Raw genomic sequence first — 18,037 nt, 5'->3', positions numbered from 1 at the left:
ACCCCAAGGTTGCGGCACCCTGAATTGCTTCTGTAAAATATTCGGCCATATAAATTAACTGCATGTAAAAAAATATACATATATATTTAAGTCCCTCTGAATAAGATTATCTTCTACTTGTAATAAAACAATCTAAAATGTCTCATGTAGACATTTCTAACAGGGAGGTTATGGGGAGGATCACCTGTTTGAAAGCCATTCAGGACCACGGAGGCAAATTTAGGGTGCAAGTCCTCTAAAGCAGCTTCTGTCCCTTTCCCTCAGTCCCATGTAAGTCAGGCATGGTTAAAGAGTGCAGCGATCCTTCTCCTCTTTTTCAAAAACCAAAAACAATTGTGGACCACGCCTCTCTGTGAGTTTGTTTTATGCCACTGCAGCATTTGGGAAACCCTTATGAGCCTAGGCGTTTGAAGATAAGTAATAAAATAGCCAGGCGCCGGATTTGAGGGTTTGGTACGGGAGCTGAGGTTTACACGATGATTCAGTGACCCCTTGTGGTGACAGGGGAGGTATTCAAGTATAGCTTTTTCTAACGTGCTATCTTTGTTGTAATTACATTTACTTAGCAGGCACTCTTGTCCAGAGTAACAGAGTTTTTTTTTTCTTTTTCTTTTTTCTTTTTTTTTTTTACACATAGTTCATTTATGCTGATGAATGTGCCTTACTCAAAGGTTCTCCAGCTGTGAATAGAACCTACAACCTTTCATTACATTATATTACATTACAGACATTTTTAGCAGACGCTCTTATGCAGAGCTTACACAGCTTTTACATAGCATTTTACATTGTATCCATTTATACAGCTGGATGTGTACTGAAGCAATTCAGGTTAATTTGTGATCAGCTTCTATAACTCTTAGTGATGCAGCATTTAAATGCACTCAAATAAGGTCAATGTTTACATTACTGCTGAAGAGAATTTGGTTTCATCCTTCCAATAAATATGTTGTCTGCTTGGGAACAAAGCCAAGTTCATCTGAGACCTACTGTATGTCCTGGCGGGTATACTGTGACAATATTGTTGGCAAAGCTTTTTCAACTGTAGAGCGAAAAATACATTCATGCGGCACGAACCGTTTCCATTATTGTTGAAAAACGCAGGGTAAAAACAAAGACGCGGTTTCATCGATACGTTCCCCAGTTTGACATGACAATGGAGGAAAGTGCTTTTAAAATGCGAGTTCACTTTAAACATCAGGGTTTAAAAAAAAAAAAACCTACACTGTCATCGTACGATTAGAAAAGGAACGGATTCCCGCCGGTTATCTCATTGAAGTGTCAGGCAAAGTTCAGGAAACCAGAGCTCTCGTGGAGCACACCGAATGAGGCCATTAACTATTCATCTGTCTGGTTCTGTTGTGACACACCTAGCGCCCTATCAGATTTGCGGGGCTCAGTAGAGATTTCTTGGCGCTATCACATTATGTCTCTTGATGGCACAAGGTGCCGACACGTTGCTTCGCACTTTTTTTGTCAGGAACAGAGGAGTGTGTGCAGCACAGCAATCGATCAGGAAAAGGAATGAGGGGAGACTGTTCAGCTTCTTTTCTCAGTGGGTTGTACCTCGGATTAAGGTTTGGGGGAAATGTAATAAAGGCAGTGGAGCGAGATTCAGTTGAATAACCCAGTGACCAACAGCCGGAATCTAGACATCTAGAGCAGTGGAAATCTAGGCTGAGAGATGGTGAACAGACCAGGTTCACCCAAATATAGCTCAGGTTTTAGCCGAATATAGTCCAGCTACATCCCTCGTCAGCTAGGAAACTCTCACTTTTCAACCAATTGTAGCCGGATTTTCACCTGAATGTCTAGTGGGTATATGCCTAGATTTCCAGCCCTCTGGACATCTAGATTCTGACTTTTTCTCACTAGGATGAAACAGAAAAGTAACTAGATCAGGGGACTGAGAAAGCACAACATGAAACAAAATGTCTTCTATCAGTGTGCCCAGGCCATCTGTACCGGCTGATAAGAGAATTAGTGTTGCCCTATAAAGGTATATAATCGTCATTAAATATACAGCATAAACGGTAAATTTAGAGCAACAAATTCAGTTGGCCCTTTAATGTTTTCCTGTTTTATTGTCCATGGTGTCAGGATAAGTGTAAAAAATTCTTTGTAGTCTATAATGTTGTAAAACAGGCAAAAGCAATACATTTTTTGCACCATTGTCTTATTGTAATATTTGTAAATGACACCACTCAAAGCACATTCACTCAACTATTAAAATGATTAGTGTGTTCCCCACTTTCCTTTTTCCAGTTCAGGCTTGGCATTCACAGTACCTGTGGCAGGGATTTTCCTTACTACAAAATAAAATCAATCTATTACTGTTCAACATAGCTACAATATCTATAAAAGTGTATTCATAAAGTGTGCAGTATGGCACCTTGGTAGGAAAGAAACCCTGCAGTGCAAAACTAAGACAAGATACGAAAACGTTTCAAAAAAAGAAAAGCATTAAGAATAAAAAAGACATTTATAATGACTAAGCAAATCTTGGATGTCATATTTTGACATTTTTAGATGACATGTGAAATCAAAGTGGAAATCCAAGCTGACTCGATAAATTAGAAAAAGAAGCTAAAAATAAAAAACATACATTGTATCTCCTTACGCGATTGATGCATGTCACATGTACAGTGGGATTTCAGTTCATGGTAGTCAGTTTGCCTCGGGGGGGTGGGGGGGGGGGGGGGGGGGGGCGGTAACTCTGTGGTCTAATGCTTGAGGCATCGGCTGTAGGAGCTGTAGATGGTCCGGTCTATCCACCTCCGGAACATGGAGACGGCCGTGTAGACTCCCGGAAACCTGGCGTCTCCGCAGCCGTTGCCCCAGGAAACCACTCCGTAGACACGCCCCTCACACACCAGCGGGCCCCCAGAATCCCCCTGGAACGACAAGAGCCACGCCCTCACTGTACGCGGGCTTCGTCCCCATTTTCACGCTCAAGTTCCAGTGTGACGTGTCAATTTTTTGTTCCTTTCGGAAGGTTTTAGGCTATATAGAGCCAATTTTAAGTTCAACATTTCAGTTTAACAATTCTACATCTTGGGTAAATATGAATTTACTTTTCCGTTTAGAAGAACCGGGGCAGGGGACTGGAATACCCCTGTACTGAAATTTAGGACCGAAGAACACATTGGATAGGACATGCCTGTGTGACATCGCTTCTATTTTCCACATACTAGTGATCCCTCATTTACACAGGTTTTTTTTTTTTTAATTCTCTTTGCTACCTGCATAGCCACAATACATGCATAATTAATTCCTTTATTAGACATTCGGTTCATCAACTATCATGTTACACAAGGTGGAAAGGTTTTCTTTTGGTTGGTCGCATCTGATATGCAAAGTCAATAGAGTGCCTAAGGGGTACCAGTGGGGTGCCAAAAACTGAAACCCAATGCTGTTTTTTTTTTTTTTTTAACACCTTAAGGGGTAAAAGAACAAATATGTGATTAGAATGTTCTTAGCTGAACATTCTATTGCTGATGTAACAGTCACTACTGGTAGCTGAAAGCGAATGGAGTTCTAGAACACTGACCCCCCCCCCCCCCCCCACCCCCACCCCCACCTCCCACCAACAGCTAAATCCAATTGTTAGAACAGCAAGTGGAACAAAAGTATCTTAGACAAATCTATAGTTTCAGCCTTCTGTCTGCTTTCAGTTATAGTCTTGGTTACTGAGACTTTACGGTTTCATTTTCAAATGATCCTTTTATTCACACTTGATCCTATGTGAGCATACCTGCAACCGAGCTACCAAGAAATGGTTACCTGACCACCAGGTAATTATTCTGCTTATGGCCACTTCAGTCATAGGACTGAAACCCAGTCTAGGGACTGAAACTCAAAAAATCTGTCTCCAGGCTTGACCCAGATCAGAAATTTCTAGTTTAAATTAAAGAGTACGATCTGCACATGCAAACCATAGGATCTAAAGGTAATCTTGAAAGGTGCTATGTGGAGGACGGTCATGTTCACTGTGGTCTCCCAGTGTCATCCTTGGAAAAGGACACTGAAAAAAACCACTGAATATTTGTGACACATTCCTGAAGGTAAATGAATACATTAAGAATAATGTTGGTTGAATCCATCAGATACTTATCAAAGCATAATACAGCCCACGTATTTTAGAGGTGAAAGACGGCTCAGTACTTGTATTAGTTATTTTATACATTTGTGTTCATCTTTATCAAGTCTGTGACTTGTTTTGGAGGCTCCTGCATGTGTACCAATGTAGTTTAATATCTTTAGTTTAATACACTATCTATAAAAGCAGGCAGTATTTACGGTGTTGCCAGATCAATGTCCAGAACAGCGTTCACCACGGAATTTGGTTTCAGGGCTTTAATGATCAGGGGATTTGTGTTGAATATGTGGAGCTGTAGTTAAAGTTTCTCTCTTGTAACAAGATATCAGACTGCATTAAGCTGTCTATTATCCTGTTACAAGATATTCACTGTTCTTCTGACTGCTGCGGTACAATATCTCAGTGGCTAGAACTCTTTTGCTGGATCAAGAAGAAAGATGTGTTCTTCTTCGTAATTAAAAATTCATCGGGCCTCAAATCCTCTAATTAGGACAACATGTGTCTAATCATAATTTGTGAACTATAATTATTAAATTAGAATGTATATATGGCAGAATTTTTTAAAATTCTCATACAGAGTTACGTTGCAAAGTCTAGGACTTCTATCTCCATTTAAACACCCCCGCCCAACCCCACCCTTGCCCCTGCCCACACCTGCACCCCCACCATCGCCCCCGCCCCCACTTCTACCCCCACCCCCACCCCAACACTACCCCCACCCATGCCCACACCACCACCCTCGCTCCCGCCCCCACTCCTAAACCCAACACCCATCCCCACCCCCACCCCTGCCCACCCCAGAACCCCCACCCTTACCCCTGTCCCCGCCCCCCACCCTCACCCCCACCTCTACCCCCACCTCCACCCCCCACAACCACCCTACCCCCACCCCCACCCCCGCCTCTGTCCACACCAGCACCCCCACCCTTGGCCCCGCCCCCACTAATCCCTCCACCCCCAGCCCCGCCCCCTTGTGCGCGTGTTGCTGCTCACTCTGCATGCGTCCTTGCCCCCCGCAGCGTAGCCTGCGCAGATCATGTAGGTGGTGATGTTCCCGTTGAAGGACGCGCTGCTGTTGCATTTGGCGGTGGAGACGATGGGCAGCTGGACCGTGCGGAGCGTGTAAGGGACCCGGCCCCCGTCGGAATTGGTGTAGCCCCACCCTGACACGCGGCAGACCCGCCCCTCCGGCACCCCCCCACCCTGGCGGGGCAGGGGGGCGATGGACACATAGCTGTTCAGGACCATGGGGGCTTTGAGCTGGACAGAACAAGGCACAATGATGCATTAAGATTCTGTGCCCATCACTGGATCAAATTTGTGACACCAACGTGATAACATCGTATGCAGCTACACTTCGCTGATTGAAAATCCTGGGTTTAATAAGAACTGGGAATTAGCATCGTGTTAGCAGTCGGGACTATTTGACACGTTTAAGAGCAATTTTAAGAGCAAAGTCGACAAACTTATTAACACAAGGGGTGCCAACAGCACAGCAGATAAACAATAAATCTAGGAGAGTAAACTTACTCAGCAGGAAATGAAAAAAGAGTAGATAATAAAAAAAGCCTGGGGAAAGTCTTTGAAAGTTTTCAGGCAAGGTAATGACGCATCTTGAAAAGAGAGGAAGGCCAGACTCGATGACTCATAAACTGAAAAAACTCATCTACACCAGGAAGAGTCGGAATAAGTGTCCTTCTGATAGATTGGGATCAGGAATGGGTGGCGTTCAGAAAATAAAAAACACTAAAGCAGAAGTATATAGCAATAAAAACAGGGGCATCTCTGCTAGAAGGAGAGTGTGGTGTACAGAGAAAATAGTCGTGAGAAATGAAAATAAATGGCAGCGCTCACAGCAGAGCTTTCAAACCAGAGGATAAAACCCCATCGTTGGTACAAGCAAGCAACTCCAATGCAAAACTTGCACCAAGAAAGCAGGAGGGTCTATGGAATTCTGTTGATTAATCAATAAATAAATCATCAAATTGGACGTGTAAGAACTGCAGCTGGTTTTCTTGTAAACTAAATTGTCAGAAATCACTGAACAAAGTATGATTTCTGGACAAGATCTACAGTACAGTTCAGGTTTATTTTTTTAAAAAACCAGAAGCCATGATAAGACAACTGTTGCGTAAGCCTGACAAACCATACATAAATCATGTTAAACTCATTTCGTGCACATTCACCACAAACTAGCACAGTGTTGCATAATAAATTCTCTATGAGATCATCGCTACAAAAATGAGGTCTTCGCCCAGTGTGATTATCATATGCATTCAGTCACTGAAAGAACTATGGTTTCATGTTGCTCAGCAGTACCTTTATGAGCATGATGTCAGCGTTGATGCTGCTCTTGTTGTACAGCGGATGGGGGATCAGACTGTGAGGCTGCGAGTACTGCTCCGTCCCTTCGTACGTGCTCAGGGAGTAATCTCCTGCCACTATCAGGAGCTGTTTGGTCCTGCGGGAACCAGCGTATTACATGTATTACATCACAGGCATCTTATCCAGAGCGACTTACACCACTTTTACACAGCACTTACACTGCATCCATACAGCTGGATATATACCAAGGCAATGCAGGTTAAGTACCTTGATCAAGGGTACAACGGCAGTGTCCTACTGGTGAGTCAAACCTGTGACCTTTAGGTTACAAGGCCAGCTTACCCATCATACTACACAGCCACCCGATGCAAGCATTATCACAGTGGAACAGAGCTCCAAAAAAGTGGTTTCAATAAGAAATGCTTCAGTGTTACACCGTTACTCCTCTGAAGCTTTCAGCCAAACATCTCTAGTAGATAAATGAGAACTGCTTGTTTCTCCTGTTTTCTCTAATGATCTACATGCTGCCAATTCCCAGAGGGGATTAAAGGAGAAGTGGAGAGCAATAAAACAGGTGCATCTCCGCTAGAAGGAGAGGGGGATGAACAGAGAAAACAGTCGTGAGAAATGAAAATAGTAGAGCTGTCAACCTAGATACCATCTGAGGCACGGACGTCTCATTTCAGAACTTCGAGAAGCAGAATGAAAAGTTAGTAAAGGTCAATATTTAATTCCAGGATGATTATTCTTAAAAAAAAAAAAAAAGAAACTGTATTTTCACATGAACAAATTTTAAAGAAAGTCACATTATTTAGTGTAATTAAAGAAGTGTGAGCAGAACTTTATAGATTCCCACAGTGTGAACATAATGCCCCTTGTTGTTAAAGTTTCAGGAGCTAGCTGGTATCAATTTCCCGCACTCGCTCTTATCCTGGGTGAGTGATGGTCCTGCCAGTTTAGTTACCCCACTGTGGAACTGCTCGGATCATCACACATAGCAAGATAATGGACTTCCTCTGCTTAATCTATTTGTTTAATTTACTACTTCCTTTTTAGCCCATGAAAAGCACCATCGTGAGCTTTCTCTATTAAAAATTGCTAAAGTTTAAATAAAAACAATATGCAGAGAATGAACTGAAACACACAAAGAAAACAGATGTCACAGTGTCGTCTGGCATGCGGAACAAAAGTACGGAAGTTTCTGGAATTTCCATGGTCTTGGGGGTGGGGGGGGGGGCAGGGGCTTACCCAATGTCACAGTGAGCTGCTGTCAGCACCCAGTATCTGTTCACTAAAGATCCCCCACAGAAGTGCTGGCCGTTGGTGGTCTGTATGGACACGATGTACTTGATGGAGTAGGGCGCTGGGGCGTAGCCTCCGACAATGCGTCCCTGCATCAGTTCTTGGCCTGTGACGTTGAATAAACGGTGTTAGCACACCGTCACAGGTCATGTTCTCTGTCGCTAGATCCATCAAACTGACAACGTGCCAATTTTAAACTAAATCCACTGCGATTAACAAACCAAGTTCCAAAGTGTTAAATAGCTACAACTGAAATTTTAAAGTTTAAACGGCTTAGTGACCAACAAGGTGAAATCCAGCGACAAAGACCTATTGTCCTTCTCATTCATTTTATATATCAGTAATTAGTGCCTGACAGCCGCAATTATGGTAACTCTATACTAGGGGTGTCCAATCTTACTGTATCCAAAAAGGGCTGGTGTGGGTACAAAGTTTTTGTTTTAACCCAGCACTAAGACACCTGATTCTATTTATTATTGTCTCGATTGAAGACCCTGATCAGGTGTCATGGCGTTGGGCTAAACCATGCCATCCCGTTCTGGATAAGATTCGGACACCCCTGTTCAATGCAAGGCCATCCGCCGGTCTCAAATCCAGCTCATCTTTTTGAAACATGTACATCGGTGTGGGATTCAGACTGTTATGTAAAAACGTGTCCGACTGCTTGTAATTCAGTCAGGGGGGAGTGCCTACAGTATCTCCTTTCAAGTTTATGATGGCCTGCTATAATAAATTAATATTCCAGCTTTTATTCTTTATTTTCATGCAGTTACACAGAAATATTCAACAGTTGCTGCATGTTCTCACTGCACTGTTAAGAGAATATCGCTTGTTGTGCATTTAGCAAATATTGACAATTTTTAGTGCATTTTGCAAAAATTGACAATTAAAAAAAATTTAATCTAAGGTGCGAACATACTTTTTACCCTGCATTATTTCTATTGATTTTGGGAAAGATTCACAAATGGGTGTAATCTTCGTTGTAATTCATATAAAGACAACACAGGAATTTATTCTTCTTTCCTATTTCTTGGGCATTTTGTCATCGTTGTCAATAGCAACACAAACTTTTCATAACATAAAATAATGGCTCATAGCTCTGAGTAATTGCTCTGGAAAAAAAATCTAAATTGTTCTGGAAAAAAAAAACTAATGTAAATTTGTACAACTAATTACCTAAACCAAGCTGTTGCTATCCATTTCCAGCTCTGGAGAAAGATTCTCAGTTATGAGGGCAGTAAGCCACAAACACAAGTGTATTAATTAGAAAAGTTTTGTGTGAAATATATTGATTTACAACGAACCACAGGCTGTCATTTGTGTGAAATACATTAATTTATAATGAACCATATGCTGTCCGTTATGGTCATCTATAAAATATCAGATTACAACTAGTATCAACTGAAAAGAAACAGAAAACAAAAAAATAAAAAATGTATGAATCCTTCAGAAGAAACACTAAAAAATGAAATGTTCCCATCACTATAAGCCTGTTGCTTGCAATGGCCTGTCCATAACCTTTCCCCACACAAGCGAAGAATCAGCTGCATGTCTTTGTTGACTCAGGCTGTCTGTTAAAAGAAGCAGCGCACCCCATACTCACAGTTTGCAGCAAGGAGTTCCAAGAGCAGAAACCGCAAGAGGACAGGCGGGCTCATAGTGGCACAGCGGGGGCTCCACGGGGGGGAGACGGCAGCCCGAAATGGCCGAGCGGCTGCCTCCCCGAACCCTCTTAAGAGGGGGGGGGGGGGGGGATCGCATCAGCGCAGATCCTCAGGTTTCTCACTTCCAATTGCTGCCGTTTCCATGGCCACACCGTCCCCGCAAAACAATATATGATTCAGAGGGCCAACAAAGTGCACCTTCACGGACATTTCTCCCCTTTGACCTTCTGCGCTCAATATAGTCCGTGCATTGTTCCCTTCCCAAAAAAAAAACGTTACATCTATATTTCATGCCCCCGCCCGGGGGACGTCCATAGGGGTGCCCCAGTGCAGCAGAATTAAGTCTAAAGACAAAATCAAAAATTTTGTTAACGGGTCATTGCCGGGGACCTCTATTGGTAATCACCGCTAATGACAAATAAACAAAACAAAAAAACTGAAAACAGAAACTGAATTCCTTTCAAAATAATATTAATTTATGGTTTGTGACACTTCATAACACTGGTAGACTTTCAGTCCATCCATAAATAAACACTACATGGCGAGGCCATTACGTGATGGAAGCCAGTAGCTAATGAGCTCTTACGTCACACAGGTTTTTCCTGTATGTCACAGGCTATGGGATCAATGGCAAGGCCTCCAAGGCTGTGCGATTTACACCGTCTGCCACACAAGATGAGGTTTTCCCTATGTGGCGTGGAAGATCAAGTGCAGCACAAAGTAAAAGTACGCTTGTGTCAGGGCTGCTGGGTGGCTCGCCCCGTTAAGGGCCTGTTTCTAATGCGTGGACGGGCCAGACGTGGACACTGCTGTTCATAAGAAACAGCATTGGACGTCATGTGGTTCTGATGTCCAATCACACGATTGTCTACTCTCTCCCAAATCAATGTGGTAATGCACACTGACACATACATATTTATATGCGTATGATAAGCACAACCGGGCATTTAACCACTGTTTAAAAAGGGGCTTGTGACACAGGGGCAGCACAATAGTTAGATTTGAGAGGTCAGTTCTTCAAAATTAGGAAGAACATTTTTATGCCTCTTTGTTTCTTCTGTAGTTATATATATTTTTTGAACATTTAATGCTATATAAAAGTAAAATGTATGTAATGTAATGGGTTACATGACATAGGCACCTTCGTGACAAGTCGCGTTGCATATCGGGTTTAAATGATACACTAAACCATTATCCTTCTCATTCACTGACTCCCGTAAATATGGTTCTTTTTCATTACCTGTAATATAGAAGAAATTTGAGGACCACTTCTGCCGGTGTGAGAACCACTGAGAAGCTCCGTTTTTTTTTTTTTTTTAAAGGACTTTTCTGTATTTTTCTCCCTTGGAAGGTCTGAAATATCAGACACTTTTACATAAAATATATAAATAACATATAATATTGGATTGTTGCCTGGATGGATTCTAAATGTAGTGTAACCTGTATAATGGGATTTTGGGATTGACTTCAAGGAAGTCCAAAATGCCAGCTCCATGGACATTCTCTGGCATGAGTTGATTGCAAGCCTTACTTCCTCTAATAAGATTGTCTATGTTATTCTGCATTGTCCATAGTCTCTGTCAGTGCATGAATGCCTGTATGTGAGACACATTAAGTACTTTGCACTTTATATGTAAAGCTAATTTCCTATTTGCCTTGGATTAAGTTAAGTGAAGCAAAGATAGTGATTCAATCTCCTTGTTTTTGTGCTTTTTCTAGAACTTAATTGTAGTTCATTGTGGACTTGCTTAACAATTAGACAGTGAATGCATTTTCATAACAGTTATTATCACTCATGACACTGACACCTCAGTGTCATGAAATTGACATAATACGTATCTTGAGAAAGTAAAAAAAATACAGGATTTTAAGGCTCATGGATAGCTTGCCCTGTTTAGGCGCTAGGTGCCCTGTTTAGGCTTTTTAGTGCATGGGTGGGCCTCACAGTCCAGCATTAAATCCTAACCATTGCTATTGCCAACTGTGGCTGGTAACCCTGCAGGGTGAAGCGGAGTTGGCGGTAGGCCAGGGCTAGGTAGGGTTCGGTCAGCCAGGATCAAGGATTTTCTTGTTGCTCTCTAGCGACCCCCTCTGGTTGATCAGGAGGCAGCGATCTGCTTGCTCAAGCTGCACAGGAAGTGTCTTCGTCACAGACTCCTGTCAGTGCAAGTCTGGCCGGTCGGCTGCAGCGTGAACAGAAGCAGCTGATGACATTTGGCGCGTCCAATTGCCTCTGTAAATTTGGCATTTCTAATTAGCCGTTCGCAGCTGCATTCGTGCTTATCGCAGGAAATCTCAGTTACATATTTTACGCCAGTGACTGGGTGAGAACCACAAACGTCTTTTTCTGGGAGTCTTTTTCCGGGAGTTAGCAAGCAGCTAACGAGAGAAGGGGCGAGCGAGGGGCATCTCTACAAGCCGTATGAAACACTTAAGGGGCAGTTACTGTCCGCGAGGTCACCATGACAATGGACAGACATTTTAAAACTGATGATTTGAATCAAGGCTAGTAAAAGCAATATTTAAGTGACAATGAATCAAAGGCGACTGAGGAACATTGCCTCTTTTTTTTAGGTTACTTTGTCAACTGCAATGACCCTTGCTCCTCTCACACAAAAAAAAAAGATAATAGTCTTCGAAAGAACACAATGATAATCTCATCTTAACACCATTTTACCACCTCTTTTATGCAATGCATTACCTGATACACTATTGTGCTGAGTGTGCCGTGGTCAGGATAATATATTTTTTTGCTGCTTGTTATCTTATTACTTTGGGCCTACAGTCAGGAATAAGAGACAAATCAATGGAAGGGGCACAAATTAGGGAATAACATCTGAGGGAGTGGCATTTCGCGTGGTTATTGTTATAATACTGGGTCAGGTCTTTTTCGCGGCGCTGTGGGATGGTTCTTGTTCACTCTAGGAAGCATGAGTTTTAGCCATCACAATAGGTAAGAGGGGGATATGGTTTCAGCATAAATACCATTGGAAAATCCCCAGGTAATACTGTAGCTGGAGGTATATCCAAGCAGGTGCTGTAAACACGTATAGAGCCCTGGGTGGGAGCGCTGCAAAAGAGGGAAACACTAAACAGATGTTCTTGATATCCGTATTTCCATTTTTTGCTTGCAGTTTTTGGTAAGTTGATGCTAACTTTGCTAATGGGTCCTATATGCAGTGGTATAACGGTTTTGGCAATGTGATGCTTTTGGTCGGAGCGACCTCGCTGATATTTGCATTTGAATTTTCTGCTGTGGCACTCAGGCGTCTATCAAGAAAGAACTGATCATTACCTCTTTGTCAGTGCTGTATTTCTTAAAAAGCAGTCCTATGCATTTTTCTTAGGCTCTGGTTTCTAGACAGTTTTTGACAAGACTACATGTGGCACTTAGATGCTCCCTTTTCTTTGCACCTTTGTAATATGGGACATACAGGGAGTGATACATACATGAGATGACTGTCGCCAGGTAAACAAGGTTAAAATTTGGCGAGATTAAGCATCCATTAATAGAGTGTACTTATGGATTACAGTAGATTCCCACAATGGAATCCATAAGATGTGTTTTTCAGCCCTGGATTTGCAGTTTGCTTTTTGACATTGCGTTCACTGTGCACAGATTTGATTGTAGCTTTTGCCCTGTGTCCCAGGCACTGTGACCATGGGCCAGCTATTTCAACCTGGGGTGCTGCTCCTTGTGATCCTCGCAACAAGAGGTAACCCTCCTCTTCTCGTTTTGGTGGAGACTTCCGTTGGAATAAAAACATCACCGTGTGTTTCATTTCAGAACAGAGTTCATTTTGACGTTTGCTGAGCTTATCGAGCTGTGCTTCTTAAGATAAAATGTGACATAAGGGCAATTATGAACTGAAACTGGGTCACAGCCGTCAAGGATAATGAGGCTCATGATACGTGTGGTTGGTTGAGAGCGGATTGATATGATATCTCTCAATGTTTGCAGTACATATAACCACTGACAATGAATTAACTGTGCTCTGAAAAAAAGAAGATGATTTTGAATATTTTTCCCAGGAGGAGTTTGTCTTAAAATTTCTATTTGCAACACAAGTTTGGATTGAATACTTGCTTGGTGCCTGTTTTGAATAAGTAATTCTACCACACTCCAGTTTTGATTTTAATTTTCAAGACACAGTTAAATCCAAAGTATTAATCTGTAACCTGATAATTCATAAGATATAAAAAGCCTGAAAAAAGGCAGAGGAAATTCATTGCACAGGTGTCTGTTTACCTTAATCTGCTGAATTTACCAGACTCATAAATGTATTCCTGATGTCAGAAATTAATATAATTTCAAGCATAATGGTGAATGTATTCGTTGTTGCTTAAATATTTAGTCTGATCTGTTCATGGGGCCCAAAATAGCTATAAGCACCGTTGTAATGTAGTGACAGTAGTGATGGTGGCTGTGATAGTGTGCAAAAACATTACAAAAAACTGCAATGGCAATGGGAAGAGAATCAGGGGATGAACAATGGTCAAACTAGGAAAAATTTTAACTTAAACTAGAATGAAATAAGTAAAATATTAAGGTACAGGCTAGAAATTATTCATTTTGAACTGTCAATGATTTTTTTTCAGTTTTATTATTCACACAAATAATAATAATAATAATAATCATCATCATCATCATCATCATCATTGTAATCACAATCATAATAATAATAATAATAATAATAATAATCTGTTAGTGATGCTCAGTTATTATTTTATAATTGAACATGTTTATTGCATATGTACCTTTAAGCAGACATCTTTATTCTTTATTGAACCATTCAAAGCATGCATAGTACTTGTATTTTCTGTCCTTGTGAAAACACACAAAACTGTGCGGGAAAAAATACAATCAGTAGGTTTTGAAACATCGTAATATTAATTGGTTTTCAGAACAATGATTTGGACCATACATTTTTAAGGCATTCAATTATGCGGGATGGGGAGTTAAGGCCCTGACAGACAGAGGCCCTGAAAAAACTGTGCTGTAATTGTGCAGAGGAAGGGTGGTGGGGCCCAATGGTGGGACCCAATCTGTTCATGGGGCCCGAAATACCGAATAGCGCCGCTGTAATGTAGTGGCGGTAGTGATGGTGGCTTAAATAGCGCGAAAACACTGTTATTACAGAGAACAGCAATGGCAATGGAAAGGGAGTAGGGGGATGAGCAATGGTCAAAAACTAGTTGGGAAAATGCTCTAGACTGTGAGTAAATATTGACCGGTGGAATAGATGACTGTTATTTGTTACCAAACTGCCTTGTGTTTCTAATTATCCTGAATAGGCAGGTTACACTTCACAGCAAGGTCATAGGTCATTTTTATGTTTTATTTCATTTCATTTCATTTCATTTTTTTTGTTTGGGGGGGGGGGGGGGGGCTGAGAGGCATTCTTTTTTGTTTTTTTTGGCATGAACATAGTAGTTCTATGTCATGTGTATTTAAAAATTTATGATGCCTGGTTTTTTTTTTTTTTTTTGTTCTTTTTTTGTCTTTGGCCAGAGACCTTTGAACAGAGAATCATTGGGGGCCAAGTGGTTGAGCCATATTCCATCAAGTACCAGGCGTCCATCCAGTACAATAATCAACATTATTGTGGTGGAACCCTCATCAGTACTCAGTGGGTTTTATCTGCTGCCCACTGCTGGAGACCGTGAGTACTGAGGCTGTGTTACAAATTTTGACGAATTTAATATGAAGGGTAGCAGGCCATATCAGGCCATTTCCTGAAATAATATCTTTGACACACAATTGCATCTGATGCAGTTTAGGGCACATATGCCATTTGATCTGTTAAACAGATTTTATGGGGCCAAAACCTCACCGATAATTATGGATTCATACTTCTGAAAAAGCAAATTCCCTGTGTATAATATTATTCTATTCATAAACTCTTTCATTAAGGTACTCATATTTAAATGTTTTGTGTGATGTGCGTGTGTGCGTGTGTGCGTGTAACTAGAATATAATGGTTGCTGATTCAGGTGTAAGATAGCACATGCGTGTCTCAATACCGAACCATCTCTCGCTTTCACAGGAACTATTTGATCAAAGTGGTTTTGAGCGAGCACAGCTTCTCTAGGAACGAGGGGTTTGAGCAGGAGTTCCTGGTGTCCAAGATCTTTGTCAAAACGGGCTACAACTACAGGACCTTCGATAATGACATCATGCTCCTCAAAGTGGGTGCAAAAAATGATGCGTTTTGATACCGTATGCAGCACATACTGTAGCAGTTCATAATGGGCTATACTGCCACCTAGAGGCATAAATTGCAATACCTTGCAGAATAATTTACAGATACAGGTAAATAACGGAAACGTTTGAATAAATGAGAGATTGCAAAGTGTATTGAAAACAGGTGCTTCCATACAGCTGTGTTTCCTGAATTCATTAGAAATAATAGAATAGTAGAAACTGAAAGTATGACAAAGTATGAGATATGACAATATTATTGTTAGATCTTTACATTATATTAATTAGTTAATTAACAGACGTGCTGGGTATGTTCCAACCATTTTTAATTCCTGTGACTACGGTCAAAAAAATCAAAAATGTAAATTCCCAAAGCTACAGTATACATATAGTATATATAGTCATTGCATATCAAGCCGTGGCTCATTAAAATACCTTCAAGGACCCCCCAGCAGTCTGCGGACATCCTGTTTATGAAAAACCCAGAGCCTGGGTGGAGGGACTGATCATGACGTCCTGTTGTGTTCCTTCCTTCAGCTCAGCCACCCAGCCATACTCAATGTCAACATCCAGCCGGCCCTCCTGCCCAACTCCTCCAGCCCCGAGCTGCCGGCGGGGACCACCTGCACGGTCAGCGGCTGGGGGGTGACCCAGATCTACAGCTACTACCTGTCCCCGGAGCTGCGGGCCGTGGACGTGCAGGTCATAGACCACTGCTGGTACTACTACTACTGGAGGATCACCGACAACATGCTGTGCGCCGGCTCCCCCTTCGGGGGCAAAGACTCCTGTCAGGTGAGTGGCAGGCTCGGGTTCGGGGGGAAACCTGCCGGATCCTCTCCCCCAGGTGCGCAACCTGTACGCGGAGCACGCGCCTCACTTACCTCGCCAGCCTCCAGGTTTACCTTTTTGGGTTTTTTTTTTGTTTTTTTTTTAATTAAATAACACGTACAAAGTTTTGGAAAAGACACGAAAGATGGAACTGAACTTGAAACAGAGTGACCCAGGTGTCGTCGGTTAATAGCGAACTCTTCTGTTACAGACGATTCACGTTGTTTATCTTTGTCCTTTTCACGTTATCGTCCACGAACCTCGGGAGAGGGTCGCGCAGGCGCCACCGTCTCCTTTACGATTTGGGAAATCCACGTCATCGGTCTCCTGTCTTTCCTGTTTGCTGACACCCCCCGAAGTCCCAGCCTTGTCATAAAAAAAAAATCTGAATGACCTTGAATGGAGAGGGATTGGCCCTTGGGGCTTGGGGGGGTGGGTGGTGAGAGAGAAGAAAGGGTCCATTCAGACAAACACAAAGGTAGTGCTGAAACCTGTCAGGACTGCCTTCGTGGCGGGCGTGGCGGGCTGCCCAGGTAGTGCTCACCTGGCTCGGGAAAAAAAAGAGGGGACAATAAAACAGGAAGGCTTGGTTCACAGGAACTCTTTGTGTCCCCTTCCAACAGGGCGACTCTGGGGGTCCTCTTATCTGCAAAGGCTATTTGGAGGGCATCGTCTCGTGGGGGATCAGCTGTGCCAACCCCTACTTCCCGGGCGTGTACACCAAAGTGAGAAACTACGTCGACTGGATCGAGGGGGTCATGAAAGCCTACTGAAACCGCACCGGCAAGACAAAGCTTTTCACGACACAAAAATGGCACTTGTAAAGAGAACAGAATGCCAAATTTCTACTCCACTGACATCAGCCAGGCGTATGCTAAATAATGTATTGCAGAACATTAGGGATTTAGGTACATGTTGTCCAATAGCAATGCAGTGAGTTGGTGAGGGCTACGGAGGAGGTCGCAGGTCCAAATCCAGATATTAAAGTAGCTAGCAGTAGCCCATTGGGTGCTCTGGTTCCACCCCAGTGTATTAAAAAATATTCACAAACATAAGGAATTATACTTGATAATTAAATATTCACACACAAATAATTATATCCGATAAAAAATATTAATTTTGTATTGTGATCAAATATTTCATATTAAATGACAAAAAGATTTTGTATCATCATTGAATATTCTTCAGTGTGTCATGTTCATTCATAAGCAAAATATGCAAACATTTCATTAATTTGTAAATATTTCTACTACTTTAACACAACATTTCCCAAATGCCACAAATAAATAACCTACATTTTCAAGAACATATTGGCCGTTGTTTTGGCATTGGTTATATTTTTCTGTTTATTCACAGAACAGATACCTTTTTGTTACAGGTAACTTACTGTATAATAATAAAGGATTTTTAAATGGCCTGACTTGTGCACATGGCTTTCAAACTTATACTATAAGCAGCAGATTTATGAAGTGGAGTATCAATATGTATGACATCAACAAATAAATTGCCTAAAAGCTCCTTTCAAAATGGTAGATTAATTTTGAAAAGAAATTAATGAATTGCATTTATATAGCACTTTCCCAAACTTCCGAATGCTCAAAGTGCTTTACAGTGATG

The 18,037-nt window shown here is 41.9% G+C and overlaps 2 protein-coding genes across 2 annotated transcripts; one reads left to right on the top strand and one right to left on the bottom strand.

Annotated features, from left to right (window-relative positions):
• Positions 1 to 2,720: 2,720 nt before the first annotated feature.
• On the bottom strand, positions 2,721 to 12,839 carry LOC118211591 (trypsin-like). The gene is made up of 6 exons (XM_035388927.1): positions 12,820 to 12,839; positions 9,327 to 9,382; positions 7,670 to 7,829; positions 6,416 to 6,557; positions 5,090 to 5,356; positions 2,721 to 2,891 (listed from the first exon to the last, which is right to left on the bottom strand). The coding sequence occupies exons 1-6, from the start codon at positions 12,837 to 12,839 to the stop codon at positions 2,721 to 2,723; spliced, it is 816 nt and encodes a 271-aa protein (XP_035244818.1).
• Positions 12,413 to 17,517, top strand: LOC118211592 (trypsin-3-like). Its single transcript, XM_035388928.1, has 6 exons — positions 12,413 to 12,527; positions 13,038 to 13,103; positions 14,900 to 15,050; positions 15,435 to 15,576; positions 16,127 to 16,384; positions 17,044 to 17,517. Exons 2-6 carry the CDS (start codon positions 13,049 to 13,051, stop codon positions 17,191 to 17,193), a joined length of 756 nt encoding a protein of 251 aa, XP_035244819.1. The 5' UTR covers positions 12,413 to 12,527; positions 13,038 to 13,048; the 3' UTR covers positions 17,194 to 17,517.
• Positions 17,518 to 18,037: the final 520 nt, after the last annotated feature.

Source organism: Anguilla anguilla, chromosome 13, assembly GCF_013347855.1.
Source record: "Anguilla anguilla isolate fAngAng1 chromosome 13, fAngAng1.pri, whole genome shotgun sequence".
Lineage (NCBI taxonomy): Eukaryota > Metazoa > Chordata > Actinopteri > Anguilliformes > Anguillidae > Anguilla > Anguilla anguilla.
The sequence above is the reverse complement of the archived record's forward strand: the minus strand, read 5'-3'. Positions and strand labels throughout refer to the sequence as shown.